Source organism: Maniola hyperantus, chromosome 15 (assembly GCF_902806685.2).
Source record: "Maniola hyperantus chromosome 15, iAphHyp1.2, whole genome shotgun sequence".
Classification (NCBI taxonomy): Eukaryota; Metazoa; Arthropoda; class Insecta; order Lepidoptera; family Nymphalidae; genus Maniola; species Maniola hyperantus.
Window position 1 is genome coordinate 5,885,374 of NC_048550.1, and position 19,445 is coordinate 5,904,818.

General features: G+C 38.6%; 2 protein-coding genes across 5 annotated transcripts in view; both read left to right on the forward strand.

The window, feature by feature from the left end:
- The window catches only part of Gprk1 (G protein-coupled receptor kinase 1), a 57,067-nt gene that overhangs the window by 29,121 nt on the left and 8,501 nt on the right, over nt 1–19,445 (forward strand). Inside the window, exons 9-12 of one of the 4 annotated variants that reach the window (XM_069503386.1) lie at nt 10,420–10,589; nt 16,041–16,182; nt 17,279–17,465; nt 19,072–19,172. In XM_069503386.1, coding sequence (XP_069359487.1) covers nt 10,420–10,589; nt 16,041–16,182; nt 17,279–17,465; nt 19,072–19,172 — 600 coding nt within the window. The remainder of the gene's footprint in view (nt 1–10,419; nt 10,590–16,040; nt 16,183–17,278; nt 17,466–19,071; nt 19,173–19,445) is intronic. The other 3 variants (XM_034976531.2, XM_034976533.2, XM_069503387.1) reach the window with 3 other exon arrangements.
- The window catches only part of LOC117988980 (lysophospholipid acyltransferase 7-like), a 36,594-nt gene that overhangs the window by 1,201 nt on the left and 15,948 nt on the right, over nt 1–19,445 (forward strand). The window lies entirely within an intron of this gene.

Below are 19,445 nucleotides of genomic sequence, written 5' to 3' on the forward strand. Positions count from 1 at the left end.
ATTCAAATCGGCCCATCCGTTAGAGCGCTACGAGCTACAGATATACACACAGATACACAATATGTTTAACTTCGTCCCTCTGTTTATATTGTGGCTTAAATTAAATTTTGGAGCAGACGGGATGGAGCACTCGCCATCTTTGCCTTGCAGGTTGCAGCCTGGTGCACTCATGCAAACATAATATGATTTTATTTGATCTGCCCATTGCATGGATGACTTTCCGTCGACGCGGTCTGGTGCTAGCCTACTTTAAAGGTTTTAAGGGTTCCGTACCTCGAAAGGAAAAATGGAACCCTTATAGGATAACTTTGTTGTCTATCTGTCTGTCAAGAAACCTACAGGGTACTTCCCGTTGACCTAGAATCATGAAATTTGGCAGGTCTTATAGCAGACATAAGGGGAAAAATCTGAAAACCGTGAATTTGTGGTTACATCAGACAAAAAAATTAATAGTAGTAGTAGTAGTATAATAATTAGTATTTTCAATTTTCAAAGTAAGATAACTATATCTTGAAGTAGGTTAAGTATATACCTAGTACCTAGTACTATTTGTAACTAGATGATGCCCGCGACTTCGTCGGTGTGGGTTGCGGTGTGATTAAAAGATAAACTAACAAACTAATAAACCAACAAACCGACAAACAAACACACTTTCGCATTTACAATAATACTGATTGTTATCTTTTCAAATGATGTAGGTAGATACATCGAAAGGTGACCCTACATCGGGGCATATAAACGATATCCAGCCAATTGGACTGAAACGAATTGGCTCGCCCTCAATTTGTTGCCACACTCCAATCAGCTTCCGCTGCATTTTGTTTTATTATTCAAACTGTCATATTTAGGGTTCCGTACCAAAACGGTAAAAAAGGAACCCTTATGTGCGAATAAACCCGTCTTTGAATCCGTTTCACAGCTTCTTATTTCAATAACTAGGTCCCTACAAACAAGTACAGTACGCACCCGAAAGTAATGTTCATCGGCCTTTTGAAAGACATTTCGGTTTTGTAGAGCGTTGTCTCTGTCTCGCATACCTATATGTCGTTTTGTAGGTCCCAACGACAGAGAGTGCTGTAAAAATCTGCTATCTACTTCTAAAGATCGATGTACATTACATTCGGCCGTGTACTTTACTATTGATATGGATATCGTCAAGTTACTCAGTCTTACCATGATTTCTGTATTGCTTATTATGAATTTTGGAATCAAATCGTTGATGCCCCAAAGCCTAAAGAGGAAGGTCTTTAAAGAGTGGTTCCTACGGTCTACCTGTGATGACGTACGGTGCTGAAACTGGACACTGACATTTTGCCTTGTCCACAAGTTCAAAGTCGTTTAGAGTGCTATGGAGCGGGCTGTTGGGTGTCTCTTTAGGGACAAAATCCGTAAGCAAGGAATCCGGAGGAGATCCAAAGTAACTGACATGACTCAACGAATTAGCAAGTTGAAGTGGCAGTGGGCAGGCCATGTCTGTCGCAGAACCGAAGGCCGCTGTTCAGGAGTGGAGACCGCGTACCTACCAGCAAGCGTAGTGTGGGACGACCACCAACCCGCTAGACCGCAAGAACTGCAAAAAGTGGATGGATGAGGGAGGCGGAGGGCCGTGTGTGGTGGCGCGCTCTAGGGAAGGCTTATGTCCAGCTGTGGACGCAAATAGGCTGATTGATTGAGGAATCATGAAACTTTATCTTCAGATAATATTATATCAGGAATATTCTAGTAGAAAATAAAATTTTAAGTATAAAAAAACGGCCCGTCATTCCGCTTAGCTCTCGACTATTTTATTCGTGACCTAAAAGCCTTACCGTAGTTCAACAAGGCCGGCGACGGTAGGTATCCAAAGTTTATAAAACGGGGACCGCCTCTACTTCGGAGTCATAACTTATTACATTTACATGTAGGCGGAGAGCTGCCGTATTCTTCTTAGAGCCTGTGATGTCCCGAACTTGGTGGAGTTGTAGGTAACTAAATGCAACAGCTATACAAAGGGGGCATACGTTTTTGGTCATTGTGTAAATTGGAGCTGACCCTATTTTTACTCTGTCAATAATATTAACATCACTAGCTGGTGCCCGCGTTCGCGTGAATTAGGTTTTTAAAAATTCCGTGGGAACTCTTGATTTTCTGCGATAAAAAGTAGTCTATGTCACTCTGTAGGTCTTCAAATATACCTACCCATGCAAATAATGAAGTCGATCCATTGCTCGGTTACGACGTGATTGAAGGACAAACCAATAAACCAACAAACAAACACACTTTCGCATTTATAATATGTGTAGTGAATAGTGATTATGTAACGCAACTCTTAATTAATTTAATTAAAAAATAACGTTTTGTAACGTAACGTAAATTAATGTTAATGTAAGGCCGCGGATAAACCTGTAAGTTTTAGTCACGTAAGTTACTTACATGATTAACTTACGATATATTTACTAATGTAAACACTCTTAGAAGTACATTTACCATAGTAAATTTGCTGTCAATATTATGTTGTCAATCAATTACGTAGGTAAGCTACTTACGTGAGTAAAATTCGCGGCCTCAAGCCCTCGGGCCGCGATTACATCGTAAATTAAAACTTGCAGGTGTATCCGCGGCCTAACAGGAGTTAAAGGGTCTACTATTTTTTTTTTAAATAAAGAATATTAGCCATGTTAAATGACTAATATTCCCCTTTCCTCTCCAACTAAGCGTCAGGCTTGTGCTAAGAGTAGGTACGACAATAGTGCAACGGGCGGGGTTTGAACCGTCAACCTTTCGGTTTTCAGCCCACTCCTTTACCGGTTGAGCTATTGAGGCTCTTTTTTGGCCTCAACAAACATAACTCTGAGTTCGAACTTATCAAGAGGATGATTTTTAGGGTTTCGTACCTAACGGGTAAAACGGGATCCCTATTTCTTAAGACTCCGCTGTCCGGCCGTCTGTCACCAGGCTGTATATCACATGAACCGTGATACTTAGACAGTTAAAATTTTCCCAGATGATGTATTTCTGTTGCTGCTATAATGACCAATACTAGAAACAGAATAAAACAAATATTTTAGGGGCTCCCATACAACAAAATTTTTTTGCCGTTTTTATAGGTAATACCACGGAACCCTTCTTGCGCGAGTCCGACTCGCACTTAGCCGGTTTTTAACCATTGATGTATTTGATGACATGCTATGAGGCACTAAGAGGGAAGTATACTTTCGATACGTTTATTCGTCGTCAGCCTTTCGTTTCTCGCGATTATCATTCTCCGCAGACACATCTCCATTGCACTGTCGTCCAAGCCCCAAGGTTTTTACCTGCCACTGTATGTTAAACATAAAAAGTCATTGTTGCTGGCTTTCTCATTGTTGTTGTAAGAGCGGTTACGCACTACATTCGATCCAAATCCGTGAAAATATGTTCCGAAGTAGTCATAGAAGTTAGAACCATTTGTACGGTAGTTTACGCACTACATCCGACTTCTGTCATCCGATTTCTCTGTCATCCGAGTCTTCAACGGAAGAAAGTCGGACCGGAGTAGACGTAGTACTGTTTGTACGAAAACTTTTGCATTAGGTACCTCGGATTTAGAGTGCGTAAGCAATATCCTTGAAAATACGTTCCGAAGTAGTCATAGCACTATTAATTGTATGGTAGCTTACGCATTACATCCGACTTCCGTCATCCGAGTCATCAATTCAGGAAGAAATCCGGACCGGAGTAGTCGTAGTAGGTAGGTACTGTTTGTACGAACGCTTTTGCATTAGGTACCTCGGATTCAGAGTGCGTAAGCAATATCCGAATTCGGTCCAAGTTTTTTATATCCATATTTCACGGATTCCGATCGGATGAGTGCGTAACCGCTCTAATTGTTACTACGGGGCAGCTTTCAGCGTCTGATGTATGAAGTTTGGTCCTCCTGGTCTATTTAACTCATGTAAGCCTAAGTTATAACGTGAGTTCCTTTAGCTGTGGCCTTGTTTTAGGATCTGGATTTTGCGACGCTGTAATTTAGATTTTGTACTACGTAAAATAGCAAGACATTTATTATTTGCTTGCAGGGGTTTTATAGACGTTGGATCAGTATCCAATATGCCTTTAATAGTACGAGCTTACTTGAGGTGCGAGCCCACCCTGCCTCGTACGTATCTGTAGTAGCTTTGAACCATGTTTCACTAAACCTCCTTCTTTTCAACTGTAATAACTTAGTATTTAACTAGCTTATGCCCGCGACTTTGTCCGCGTGGACTACACAAATCTCAAACCCCTATTTACCCCCTTGGTGGTTGAATTTTCAGAAATCCTTGGTTAATGGATATCTACGTCATAAAAGTTATCTGCATGCCAAATTTCAGCCCGAACCGTCTAGTAGTTTGAGCTGTGCGTTGATAGATCAGTCAGTCAACTTTTCCTTTTATATATTTAGATGTACCTAGACACCCTGAAGTAGTGTGTATGACACTTTTTAGAGTGCCGTCCCTCTGTCCGTTTGCCACAGATAGACGATTTGTTCCGATACGAATCTACTGAGCCAGTTAGGTTGGGTACACATTTGAATTTCTGTGATCCAAACTTGGGCGTGTAGCCTAAATAAATGAATTTTTATTGCAGGGGTCACTTAGGGGACCAATTAAAAAAAAAAAAACCGTGTGACATATTAAATGAAAGGGTTTATTATGAGGGTCTGAAAAACTTCCGCAGTTTGAGGAAGAAGAAGAGAAATCCTCTACAACCCTAAAAATTAGCTCTCTACTTCACAGCGCGTTGTATAACTTCAGCGTTTCTTATCATCCAGAAATCAGAAAGGATTGTGATGTATCATGTAACCCTATTCACCATTTTCATAACGAAGACCTCAACTTCAGATGAAATGTCAGTAGGTACATACCTGACATGCTCGTAGAATACAGATTTTACGACTCTAGATTACCAAAAAGGCTATTCATCTGAGCGATCGTTAAATAGTCATTATCAAAATGCTATAGCTATCTCAGTCATAAATAATAAATCTCCGTTATTCTACCTATAAAATGCGTTAGCTATGCATTAAATTGATTACCTAATAATCCATTAATTAATCCATTTAAATTACGTAACTTTTTCTAAAGGGCAGCCACGGCCGTAGGCTAGTTACCATCAAAGCCGTAACGTATAGTGATTTAGCGTTCCGGTACGATTGGTTTAATAAAAATTGTCATACCCCTTCCAAGTTAGCCCGCTTCCATCTAAGGCTGCATCATCACTCACCACCAATCAAGGGCATTACAAGTTTGTAATGGAATAAAAAAGTTATGACGTTTTGTAAAATAACAGCTGTTTAGATCATTCAAGCAAACAGTTGTATCATTAGCATTGAACTTGAGGTCTTAATGCATCACGGTGTATTCTGTTGGACGACTAAGCTTATCTTTTATGTGAGCATTCGTCTGGTGTCAGGGCGCCTTCTTGTCTGCCACAATCGTACAAAACAGCTAAGGCTTATTACACACAGAAAGCGCGATTCGCGCTCTGCAGTAAAAATTGGAAAATATTATGTATCAGCTGATGCCCGCGACTTCGTCCGCGTAGATTTAGGTTGTTAAAAATCCCGTGGGCACTCTTTGATTTTTCGGAATAAAAGTAGCTTATCTCACTCTTCTTTTAAAGTTTGCCTATCGATTAAATAAAATGATACGCAAATCAGTTCAGAAATCTCGGAGATTTCTGTGTACATAGGTACAAAAACACAACAACTCCTTTTTGAAAGTCGGTTAAAATAGTAGCCTATGTTACTCCTTGGTTAATCTACTACTTATCTGTGAAAGTCCCGTCGAAATAGGTTCAGTCGTTCAGAAGATTAGCCCGTTCAATGCCCCCCGATCTCTCCAATTATTTCTTCAAGCCCTTGGACTCATCCCCAAGCGAAGCTTCACGCTCGCTACCCCACCCGGTGACGCTGTGGGGGGCAGTGGGACCTACGCAGCATACTCAATCCGAATCTAAATAAAAGCATTGACAGTGCTTTGAACGAGGTCACCTTCACGTCGACAAAGCAAGCAAATTACAATACAATAATATTATGATAAGCAATGGAATGCATAAAGACAAAGTTCCTTGTATTACAAATCGTACCCGCGTTCTATGCCGCCGTTATCTACTGTCGTTACGCTTTGTGTATGCCCAGACCTTAACAAGAAAGCTGCGCTATCTCAGCTTACCGACACAACATAGAGTATCTAAGTTGGTCTTCAATACAATGACAACATGATTAAAGAATCGATCGCATTTAGCTTATTGTCCCCGAGTTTCTTTCTTCTCGTATTAAATTAATGCAGCACTTTTGTGTTATGTCTGTCTGGCGAGTCAAAATTGAACTGCGCTACTATCTCCTAAACTTTAGTGATACCATTACCATGTTTTACTACCTTACTTTAAAAGATTCATTAACTGATACTATCTTTGTTACTTCGAAAGCTCATGGGTCCCATGTAGGTACCTATAGTATGCGACAAGTTGAGATAGCAATCGGGGTATAAGGTGGGAGAAACGCCCCGCACACCCGTTCTATCCCGCACCGGGTTAACGCGGGGGATGTGCGGGTGTGCGGGACGTCCCCACCCCGATTTCTATCTCGACCTGTCGCGTAGGTACTACTATATTATATTACTATCATATTATTATCTGATAATAATTTTAAGTGAAAATTGACATTTACTTTCCATTTTTAAATCTCTATAATATAAAAATGAATCGCTGAATGTGTTGTGTTGCTGATCGCAAATCTCGAGAACAGCTGAACCGATTTCGCTAATTCTTTTTTTATAATATTCCGTTATAAGTACGGGGATGGTTCTTACGGAGAGAAAATTTAAAAAAAAATCCTGAAAAAGAATCGACTGTTAGGCGGTACGAAGTTCACCGGGGCAGCTAGTTTTATATAAAATGCATTTTAATAAAAAAATAGTCATTTACATAGGAGCGATCGATTCATAGTTAAGATAACACATTTTTTAGTTGTTGTTCACTTTATGTGCCAGTATTATATTTATTACACTTTACCCTTATTTATCGTAGATCATCAGTCATTACATCAATCAACCGGGCAGCCGCATAGATAATATCCAAAGTAATCGCAAATATACTTACCTATAATTCGATTACCACATGTTCGTGAAGTGGGCTTGACGCTTGTTCAATAAAATTTTCGTACGCCACCAGATTTTGTTAGTACTGAATTAGGTAGTAGGTACTATGGGAGTATTATAATACTTACGGGATACTTACGCACGCCGTTCCTGGTATATTTCGCCTGTCCATCGAACTCAATTCTATTCTTACCTTCTGATTATACGCCATCAACGAGTTTTATTTCAACGACAACATTACGATGTTCTTTAGTTTTTGGATATTTGTAGCAGAACACTAATTTTGCTAAAATAATATAATTTAATAGTAATATTTTATCCATATAGATAAAATATTAATTATTATCAGCACTAGTTCACTCTGCTAAGAGCGAGATGTCATAGGTTAAAGTAAGGGTTAGCGCAGAACGAGCGCGGCGCGTGGAGTCGAGGCGCGGTGAGTGGCGGCGAGTAGCAGCGTGACGCCCCGAGTGGCGGCCTGGAGAGAGGATAATATAGTGTGGAGTGGTGCGTTCAATCGCGGCATCAAGCTTCCGAAAAGCGACTAAATCGCCGATTGCTAAAAGCATCGTGTCAACTATGTCACTAATACACGTTGATATGAGCTATCTTGCTTGCTCCTTGCACGGCGCGTCTCAGCAACCTGCGACCCGGCACACCCGCGCGCTGTTCCACTTTGAACGCGCGCGTTTTCATTATAACAATTTCCATTTTCAAGCGTATCGCATAGTAAAATAACTATGTTTTAGTTGATAACTGAAACACAGGGGCTCCCTACTGTACTTCAGTCAGCCACGCCACGCCCCTACTGCACTCGGTCGGTGTGCCTTGCTACTTACTGTTGAAAGAGAGGCATAAATGGGCTCGATTGGTGTACTTACACAAGGGCATAGGTCTTGCTTTTTGTCGTTAGTTAATTATAAGTCCCGCAAATTGCTATTGCGCTGGAACCATGTCTCATTATCATCGAAATGACGTCAGCCGAAATAAGATATACCATCAGCTCGAAACTTCAGTGCTGACGTCACTAAAATGGCGGCCACACGCATTAGCAATTTGCGGGACTTATAGTATGAATTTGCTATAAGGTACTACGCCAACTAATAATATGTATAAGTTATCGCATACTATGTGATTCACTCGACTGCGCCTGTCACGCGGCTGTCGGTAAACAAAGGGACGCATTCATCGCAATACTCGGTTAATATTTCCGCATCTCGTAATACGTCCTCATAACGTTCCACGAGTTTATTGTTTATACGCTATTTCACCTTTCGTCTAGCCAATGCGTCAAGCTTTATTTGTTTTCATACCTCGCCCGCCGGGTATTTCATATCAACTGAATTCAACGGAATTATTCAATGTTCAGTGTTCCGAAATAGCACAGCCGGAATATGATTTCCGATTTTAGGATATGATGATGGTATTAAGATATCTGGATTATTTCTCCTTGGACTTGTTTGGTCTTGAATGTTTGAGGTTCAAACTTCAAAGCATATCGGCTTAGAGTCGAAGCGAACGATTCTACAATCCTTTCTAATGTTCACAGAACTTTTTCTTCTCTATATGTAATGTACTTATTTTGTAATGCAAAATCCATGGAGGGGGTTTGTTTCACTCAAATATGTGGTTAACGTAGCTATCAAGTTTATTATAAAGTCAAGTAAGTTGCTTCGACTGTGCGTCAATATGCCTTGATTCTAAAAATGCTTTTTAAAAGTATAGGTAGTAAGTACTTATAGTGTAAAGCTTATTTTTTATAATAAGCATCCAGAAGACATATTAGAGATGTCTCTCAACAAGTTTAAAGTTTTCATAAAACGTAAACTAATTGAAAAATCCTATTACAATGTAAAGGATTATTTAAATGATAAGCAAGCTTGGGAATGAGTTGCTTAACGGCTATGTGATAGTTTTAATAAGTTTCAATAATTTTGTAAAGTGGTGGGCTGTGGGCTCTTCTCAGACCTGGGCGCGTTTGGAACCCTCGTAGCTTTAGTTTTAAGTTTGCGTAATAATTATTACCTAAGTATTTTGAATAAATCATTTGACTTTGACTTTGATTGTAACAAGATAAAGTTGAAAACTAAAACACGACTGCGATCGACTTAATAAACGCTGAAATATTATAGTTAAATTGTTTTTCTGTAGCTTGATATATATTAATGCTGTAGTATAATTGTACTTATGAACTCGAAATTTTCTCCTCTTTCATTTGACATCCCACTCGATACGATACCAAAAAATTTTTTTTTGAGGTGCAAAGGCGGCCTTGTTACTAAAGTGAGATATGAGATAAATGCTACAATATATAATTATTTATTTATCACGTATTTAAGTTTTAAACACAGGTAGAAAACACAATTTTATTACTCTGATATGAATCATCGTGAAAACCTAAGGTGAACTCAGTGACGTACTGAATCATGTATGTTTCTACGTCAGTTCCGCATAAATATGAGTAACTCTACATAGGTACAAAATGTTACAGCTGGATTGAACATTCATCGTCTATACTTTCCCAGTATTTTTAATTGGAAATATAAATAGGTCTCGACCTAGCATCGTAGTATTAACCTGTTAAGGGGCCATTCGCAGTTCGGAGAGATAAACCGATTTTTATGTTTTACTTAGAAGTTCTTTCCTGGGCGATTTAAGGCCGCGCTACACCTGCAAATATTACGCAAGTAGATTACATAATTAACTTACGATACTAATGTAAACACTCTCATAAATGGGTATATTTACAATAGTAAATTTGTTGTCAATTAATTACGTAAGCCACTTACGTGAATAAAACTTACAGGTGTAATCCCGGCCTAACTAAATTCCAAAATAGTTTGAACTAGGTAATATCCGCGACTGACAAGTATGTGTAGTTTTTTGCTACCAAGAGAATTCTTTGATTTTGCGGGATATCCAATGAAGAATCTTCAGAATGCAAGCAATCCCTGTGCCTAAAAAAGTTGTCGCATTGTAAAACAAATATTCAGGATATTTCTTTTGCGATGCGACGTGTTATTTTACCGTAATCGCCCAGCTATTATGAATTTTGTAATTTTTTATTGTTGTTTACCTACGCTTGAAAGAAATTCTGAATTTTTTAACACATGTTTAACAGTAGGTATGGGTTACCTGGAAGAGACCACTCTAGTAATAAATCGTCCTGTGTTTTTAAGTGTATCCTGTATTGTAACAAAGTTGTTCAAATATATAAAGAAATAAATATCAAAAACTGCGAAATCGGAAAAATTTAAAGAAAATACTGTCCAATTGTAATATGGTGATTCCGCATAATTATGGGTACTTACAAAACGTTGCAGGTGGATTGCCCGTTCATCGTCTGTATGACGTACGCGTTCCACACGCCGGACAAGCTCTGCTTCATCCTGGACCTCATGAACGGTGGGGACCTCCACTACCACCTCTCCCAGCATGGCGTCTTCAATGAGGCAGAGATGAAGTTCTACGCGGCTGAAGTTATATTAGGTAAGGAGTAGAGTAATAGAAACATTGGAAGACAACCATCTCGTTTGGTCTGACGCCATTTTGCGGGAACAACTTGGCTCGCCAACCTATGGCATATGTCCACTCAACAATGGATAAATAAGGGCTATAACAAAGAAGAAGGGAAGGGGACGGTAAATTTGTCATTCAGGATAAATGCTTCAGAAGGAATATAAACCATGGGATTTAAAAATAATCCTTGATACACATTGACTTATATATTACTTCGTGGACATGGACAGGGTTATGGAACAAATAAAATGGCATTTGTGCCTCATTGGTGCTTATGCACCAATGCAACCTCAGCGATGTCTGGATTTCAAACGGGTCGTTCATTAGTATTTAATCATCATTTGAAGGGGTAAATTAATTCATCATATCATATTTTTAAACAAGCTGCCAATATTTTTTTCTTTTAATTAAAATTATTTTTTAAACCATGCGTTTAAACAATATAATAACTAGCTGATGCCCGTAACTTTGTCCACAGGGAGGAACTACAACCCTCTGCCAGACACTAAAGACATGTCTAAGGGCATGGGGTTGCCACGATACCAAGTGTCTGGCAATGCATAATGTGATTTCTAATATTATTCTAAACGAAATATATAAATAAATTAGACTTTATACTTTGACGAAAGATTTTATACACGTCTTTGTTACCTACATTCTGCCAAAACTTCACAGTCGCTGATCGTTCCTCCCTGTGTTGGGGACAATGCGCATAAAAACTTTCAGCTTTTATAAAATAACGAAGGTCTGGTGCTCATGGGCTCTTAGTCCATTAATGATTATCAGCAAAACGTAAACATAATCGTCAGAGTTTTGCCGAATTGTAAACGGACATGTAAGAGCAATTGCTTTTCTACACAACAGCTACGGTTCTAATTTGTAGCAAGTATCCAATCGATGCGATGTGGACAGCCATTGACTTTAACGAGCCGGTCGAAGTGGTGTGCACTCAGGGCTGCAACAATACGTTTTTATCAAAGGAATTTTATTTCCGTAAAATCCGATGATCAATTTATCGACGGCTCACTACTGAGCACGGGTCTCCTCTCAGAATGAAAAGGTTTTGGCTATAGTCCACCACGCCTTTGACACCTTTGAGAACAATATGGAAAATTCTCAGGCGTTCAGGTTTCCTATATTTTTAGATTTTTTTAGGTTTATTATACGTACAGCGGTACGCCCCTTTGACGACGCAACTGCTCTCGCGAGAGCCTCATAAGAGACAGCGAGATACAGATAAAAATTAATTACGTTATATTAATTTATGCGAAAAGAGGCGTTCATAAAATTTTAGGCCGCCGTGCTGTGTAAACTGAATTGCACTTTATTACGTCGTAACAAGAGTAGCTATCTAACTTCTGGTGTTTAATATGTGAGTGATCAAGAAATAAAACAAATTCTATTCTATTTGCTCAAACTTCTTTGCGGCGCGCGGCGTGAGCCCTCCGTCTGGAAGGTACTGTTAAGTATTCTGCGGCTTTTTATAATGCAAGTGCTTAAAATGATACGAGGTTTAGCTTTGAAAGTCTACTGGACGTTATAAAATTTATGTTTATTGAGCCACTTACACAATAATATCGTGAAGTCATACAAATTTATAAGAATTTACTTAACGGTGCATCCACACTGCAGTTTCCAAATGTTACTCAGCAACATCAGGCAACAAAATGTTATATTCATCAATCAATACTTATAATAAAACTGTAACAGGTCAAATTCTGTACATTGAAGATATTTTGAAAATTTTTTTTCGAGGGCACTCTATAATCGATACTGAACCCAAACCTGTAATTTTTTTCATTTTTGTCTGTCTGTCTGTGTAGAAAGGGAATATTTTAAAGATTGTTCCGTAAATATTTCAAGGTAATCGGTTTGTAACCGACTGTCAAAAAGGAGGTGTTCGAAGTTTCTGGACCGATTTGCATTTTTAAATCAACAAGAAAAGTTTTCGTGGTGGTCACATAAAAAATTCTGGATTCGACTCCTTAATCCTGATGCTGCAGGGTTACTGCCCGCCTGAGTTATCAAGATTCAGGAAGTGTTCATAGTGAATTCATATTGTAGGTACCAAGCAACGACTTTATTCTCAGACTTCAAGTCCCAACTCCTCAACCCTGATGATGTAGGGTACAGCACTCCTAAACAATAATGTTTCAGTAACTAACTCCCGCACAAAATTAAATAGATATAATGTAAATGAGTGAACACTTAATAGGCATATGTACAAACTAGAAATAAGTAGCTAAGTAAAAATGTAAAAGCTGTTTGTGTTCCATAAAAAAAAAAAAAAAAAAAACTGCGGATGATGCAAAATTAATTTAGGTACCAAGCATAGGCTACATAATTGAACTTCGGATCCTAACTCCTCAATCCTGATGCTGCAAAGTACTAAAGTCCTAAATCGTGGGGGTTTTAGAATTTCTGATAGTGAATTGATATTTTAGGTATCAAGCAACGGCTTCACGATGACACTCCCAGTCCAAAATACTCCACCCGAGCGAAGCCGGGGCGGGTCAGCTAGTTGTTAATATATGTTGCCACAAAAGTTACAGATTGTTACCTAATGTTACCGTGTTGCACAATGCTGCTCCACAAATGTTAACTGCGGTGTGGATGCACCGTAACAAAATGTCAAGATCGTATTGATCGTAAAAATCGGTTTTCTGTTTATGTGTAACTTGGTAAGCATTTTTAAGGTTCCGTACCCAAAGAGTGTCCACAGGATCGTATTACTAAGCCTCCGTTGTCTGTCCGTTTATGTCAGCGGGCTGTACCTATTACATGATATAATAGGTACAGCCCGCTACAGTAGAAATTTTCACAGAGTGTGTATTTTTCTATTGTTATAACAGCAAATAAGAAAAATTTGAAAATGGCCGCTGATTTAAATTTTTTGAACGACTGTTTATAAAGCAGTGTCAACCCTATTGGCATTCAAATTGTTACAATTGCAGTGAGTTCACCACTAGACTCTCACTAATCGTACTACATAGAGTTTTTAATTAAACGTAATGAAAACGCATCCTGCGAATATTATTTACATCCTCTATACATAGCGCCCTTACAGCTATTATGATAAAGTCGATTTTAATATGAATAATGTACTTTCGACTATTGTACTTGTACCTGACATGTTTAACACGAATAGATGTACACATCGTATTTAGCCTTGCTCCCATAATGTTATTATTATTATTGTACTAGCTGAACCGCCCCGGCTTCGCTCGGGTGGAGTTGAGAAAATTGAGGGGGAGGTTGAATTAAATTTTTCTCTCCGTAAGAACCTTCCTCTTACTTCAAGGAATATTATAAAAAAAGAATTAGCGAAATCGGTTTAGCTTTTCTCGAGATTTGCGATGACCAACACATTTAGTGATTCATTTTTATATTATAGAGATTATATACCACTCGCGAAACTTGAGCCTTTGTTCTAGATTACTAGGTTTTTCTGATATCGAAGTTTTGCAGTCCTGTCTGTCTCCAATTGCATGATGGTTAAAGTTACGTTACGGTTAGCGTCTAACTTAGATAAAGACCTGGGGAGTGACATAGGCTACTTTTATCCCGGAAAATTCCCACGGGATTTTTGAAAAACCTAATTCCACGCGGACGAAGTAGCGGGCATCAGGTAGTATTAATAAGTAACTTAATAAGTTCGTGTAATTCAATCGTTCAACAGAATATCACAAATACAAATAATGTGGTTTGAAATAGAATCATAGCTAGTCTGTTATCTGTAACATTTTATTATTTAAAAACTGTTATATACCGAATTGAGAACCACCTCCTTTTTGGAAGTCGGTTAAAAACGTGTATATTCTTCAGAGCGGGAATAGTCACGAGCGTTTTGTAGGGGCAGTACATTAATAATCAACAATCAACTATATTGATATTAATTAAGTAAAGACATACTAACTAACTATATTGACCTAAGTATATAGACATACTAACTATATTGACATAAGTATACTGATATAAGTAACTTTATTGATATAAGTAAAAGAGCCTTTCAGTGAGCTTGTAGATGCAAAATCCAATCGTGCTGAGTTTCAATTAATATCCACGTAATTACCAGGCGATGTGCTTCATTATTATAATATTATTGTTCTAGTCATACGCTCATTGTTGCCTAAGCAGTAACGCAGACGACCGCTTTTTATTTGGGACAGATTCAGACCGAACACCTGTGCTATGACAAACCGTATCCTATGCATACTTGCCGAAAATTATTGCAGTTTATAAAATTACATAATTAATTTTAAAGATTTCATTTTTTAATCTGTTCTACAAATGTCCACAACGCATGATACCTTAGCCGCCATGTTAATTCCGACAGTGATGTCACATGGATTGAAGTTGTAATGTATTTCACAACCAACAAACAAACTTCTGTCTGCTAAAAGTCGCATAGTCTCGTCGATCATACTTTTCGATTTTTCTAGTCTTATGTGCGTTTGCGTTAAAGTAGTATAGTCTTACGCGACAGGGCCAGATCGCAATCGGGAAGTGTGAAGGCTCCGTACACCCGCACAGCCCCCGCGCTAACCTGGTGCGGGCGAGCGTGGGTGACGTGCGGGTATGCGGGGTGTCGCCCCGCCTCATACCCCGATTCCCATCTGGACCTGTCGCGGACTAAATATCTTGTGTTATTTTTGCCCTTACTTAATTTACTTACTTTAATCGGTGGTGTGCGATAACGCTAATACATTATAATAATTAGCACAAAGGTGTGGGAAAATGTTAATTATTTTATTATTTACCTCTTTATTACAGTTGTTAATGCTCTTAGTTATGGCAATTAAAATAATAATAAATGACCGCAAAAAACCTATTGTACTAAAAATGATAATTAAATCCTGATATAACCTTTATGCCAATCTAATATTTTAATCAAAACAGAGCAGAGTAGCCGAGAAGATATTGTACATAGACCTTTAGAATGAGAATCCGGTATTGTAGAGCGTTGTCTCTCATATTTATGTGAAGTTTTGTTGGTCTCAACGACAGAGACAACGCTCTATGAAACCGGTATCTCTTTCTAAATAACTATACAGTACGCGTACTGCATCTTTTCTTAGTGGTGAATATTGTTATGTGAAACCTAAATACAAATTAAAAAAGGTTTTGTGGAAAATGATAACAAACATACACAAATAACCTTTTCCCCCTTGTCACAATGTCCTACAAACGCTCGGATATGTTGTAAAAAATAAGCAATTTTTTAATTTTTACTTTGATTAAGTCTTAATGTAAATACGTTACTCACATTTGAGGAAGCTATATGAAATCTCTATTGAAGATTGATGAAAGAACTGCTTTTATTACGAACAAGAACAACACAATGGTAATAATGTAATGCAGTTCTGAGTTCTATTTCTAGAGATATTGCAACATCACGTTTATTAAGTAATTTTTTTGCAGGTTTGGAGCACATGCACAAACGTCACATAGTATACAGAGATTTGAAACCCGCGAATATCCTGCTCGATGAACACGGCCACGTCCGAATATCCGACTTGGGGCTTGCCTGCGACTTCTCTAAAAAGAAACCACATGCTAGCGTGTAAGTCTTTTTTATTCGATTTCAAGTTCTTCTGTGGGGCTGTGGTCCTTGGATTCCCTGTGACTTCGACCGTCTCCGATCCATTGTAATCGCTAACAATTTTACAGTTCTGTCATCTGTGCCAACACTTTGTGGCCGCCTGGTATAGCTACAGCAGCACTTTCTTGACTGGAATTGGAGAAACTTTCTAAGGGTGTATACTACGTGTTTTCCTGGGTGGATGCTATGTTCATGCATTAAGAGCGAGGCAGATAATGGCACCGATTCCGTTGTCTTTCTCTTAACTAAATTAAAGAGTATCTGCATCCTTTTCTTTTTAACAATGCTAAAAAGGGACAGAACATGAACTTTACATTTAAAGACTCTAAATTTTAGTGCACGCTACAAATTTAAACAGTAGGCTCGCGACTGTGCGCTAAAATCACGGGTTTTACCATCTAAAAATAAAATTTAAAACTGTCAAACTGCGTCTGTCCTTTTCATATTACATTAGTAAGAAGAGTATGCGAATACTCTAAAATTAGGTTGTGCTCAGAATCAGTACCATTGTGCATCGAAGTCTGGACAAACTCCTGGCATAGTCTGCAGATAGATTTAAAGATACTGTCTGAGCGTTCACGCACTCATCCGAGTCCGTAAAAATACGTTCATTTTTGTTTTACGAACTATTTGTATGGTAGCTTATGATATCTGTCGTAGATATTTTTTATATCCGTATTTTCATGGATTCGGATCGAATGAGTGCGTGATCGCTGTTAAACCGCAATCTCATTTGAGTATAACGATGCAATTTATATGGTTAATCGATAAATAAATAAATAAAATCGGTATCTACATAGCATAGTTACATGTCGCTTAACTTAGCGGTAGATCTGCGAATCCGATGAGTTCTAACCATAATCAACATAATCGAGATGTGCTAACTCAAACAGTCAAGAATTCAATACCAGCAATACTAATGAACTTGAGCTTTAAAACAAGTTGAGGTTTTTTTACTTTATCACTAAATGTATCGATGCTCCAATTCTATCCACTTTGGTGAGATCGCTGAGTAAAATCACTAACCTTCTTATACTGATAAAGAAAACTTTTTTAGAGGGACCCACGGCTACATGGCCCCCGAAGTGCTATCGAAGGGCACGGGCTATGACTCGTCGGCGGACTGGTTCAGCTTCGGCTGCATGCTCTACAAACTGCTGAAGGGCCACTCGCCCTTCCGCCAGCACAAGACGAAGGACAAACACGAGATCGACCGGATGACGCTTACCATGGTAAACGAAACTGTAATGAATGTTTCTCTCTTATTCTTACTTTAATTTAGTATAATTAATCCATAGTATAAGCAGTGAGCACAGCTTATAGAAATACTTAATACAGTCGGTCGACGGAGACATCTAGATTTTTAATTTTTATTATTTATTATAGGCAAACACTGGACCACAATCACACCCGATGGAAAGTGATGATGTGGCCTAAGATGGGACGCGTTTACTTTGAAGATGCATAGAGTGATACCTAGATAGTGATAGATGCATGCAAGATAGATAGAGCAATATTGCCGGGTCAGAGGGATTTGACTACCGCTGCCCATGAACATTTGCAGCACCAATCTGGCTTTGCATTGCCAGATTTTCGGGAATTTATTGATCCGCCCCTTAAATAAACTCATGTTGAAATATAATGGGAACACCGCCGAAAGGAGTTGGTTCCACAATTTGCATGTGCATGGAAAAACCTGGCACCACGGGTGTTCGAAGTACATCAGGCACCCAGGTGTTGAGGGTGAAATTTTTCGTTGGTGGTGGTAGTGGAGTATGAAAGAGAGGGTGGAATTAGGTCAAAAAACTCCTCAGATCCCATTATAAATCAGGCAAAGAGAGCTTACAACTCTGTGGTGTTTTAGGATTTCCAACAAGCTGGTTAGTGTTCGGCATTGTCCACAAGTTGATCAAATGGAAGGATTAGTAAATAAGGTACTGAGCTTCGGCCTAAACCTGAGCGAAAACGCCATATGTGGTCGAACTTGCGCTTTATAGAACGCTGAAGGAAAATGCTGAAGACAATCGATTCAAGTTTTAACCAATAGATTGTGTCTCTTGGAGAAGGTTCTTATCTGTTTTGAACGTGATCTTATTAGTAAAAGCAAGCAAAACTACCCGTGCAAAGCCGATGCTGTCAGTAATCAGCTGTAATTATAACAGTAAGTTACGCAACAAACAAAAAATGGATGCTTAAAAACCAACCGCCTGTGTTTGAGTTTGTCTTCGCTCTTCGATTACTGTGGTACTTGACTCTTTCAAAGTTAAAATCAAAATTTATTTGTTTCATGTAGGACAACTAATAGCACTTATGCTCTGTGACTGTGACTATACCTCTGATTCAGAATGCAGATTCTTCTGAGTAGAGCCGGCAAAGAATCTTTCATATTATAAAAAAAATACAATGATGGGGTTGATTCTCTTGTACACAATCACTTAACTAAATTAAAAGGGCACATCTAAATCTATTGCTATCCCTTTCATAATGTTGCTTGCGGAAAAGGATAGCAGTAGATTTAGACCTGTTAATTTAGTTTAATTTAGAGATTGTGTACAAGAGAATCAGCCCCAATATGTAACAATACACTTACACCCTCTCGTGGGTTAGGGTAACTGAAAGCCCAGCCGTTTACTTTCAGGCAACTTTGTCACTAACGAGCAAATCAATTGTATAATAACTTTGACTAAATAAGTTTTACACAATGTTTAAATTTGTGTAATGACAAATCTAATCACCAAATAAAAACGCTTTCAGAACCATATTATAAAAGCAAATACTCAGCCCCATTGATGATGCGTACGACATTTTCATGATGTACCTACCTACCTATAAATATATGATAATTTCCAGAATGTGGAACTACCAGAGTCATTCAGCCCTAGTTTGAAGAGTTTATTGGAAGGTCTATTACAAAGGGACATCAACAAACGCCTGGGCTGTAAAGGACGCGGGTATGACAAAATAATGATTTTATGTTATTTGTATGCCTTTTCAGTTTCAGGCAACAGTTTCCCTCAGATTTTGCGTTACTAGACCGTACTTGCATTCCCACAGAGAGAGAGATAAGCTGTTGCGTTTTGCGATTATAGTAGAATTTGTTCTGTTCTGCTGTATATTCTTCACATTCTTGCAGTAGGCGCTGATACTAGGTGCAAGCAATCATCGTAAAGGTATCATTGGCATAGGTGAAATGGTTTACGCAGGTGTTATTGATAAAACAACCG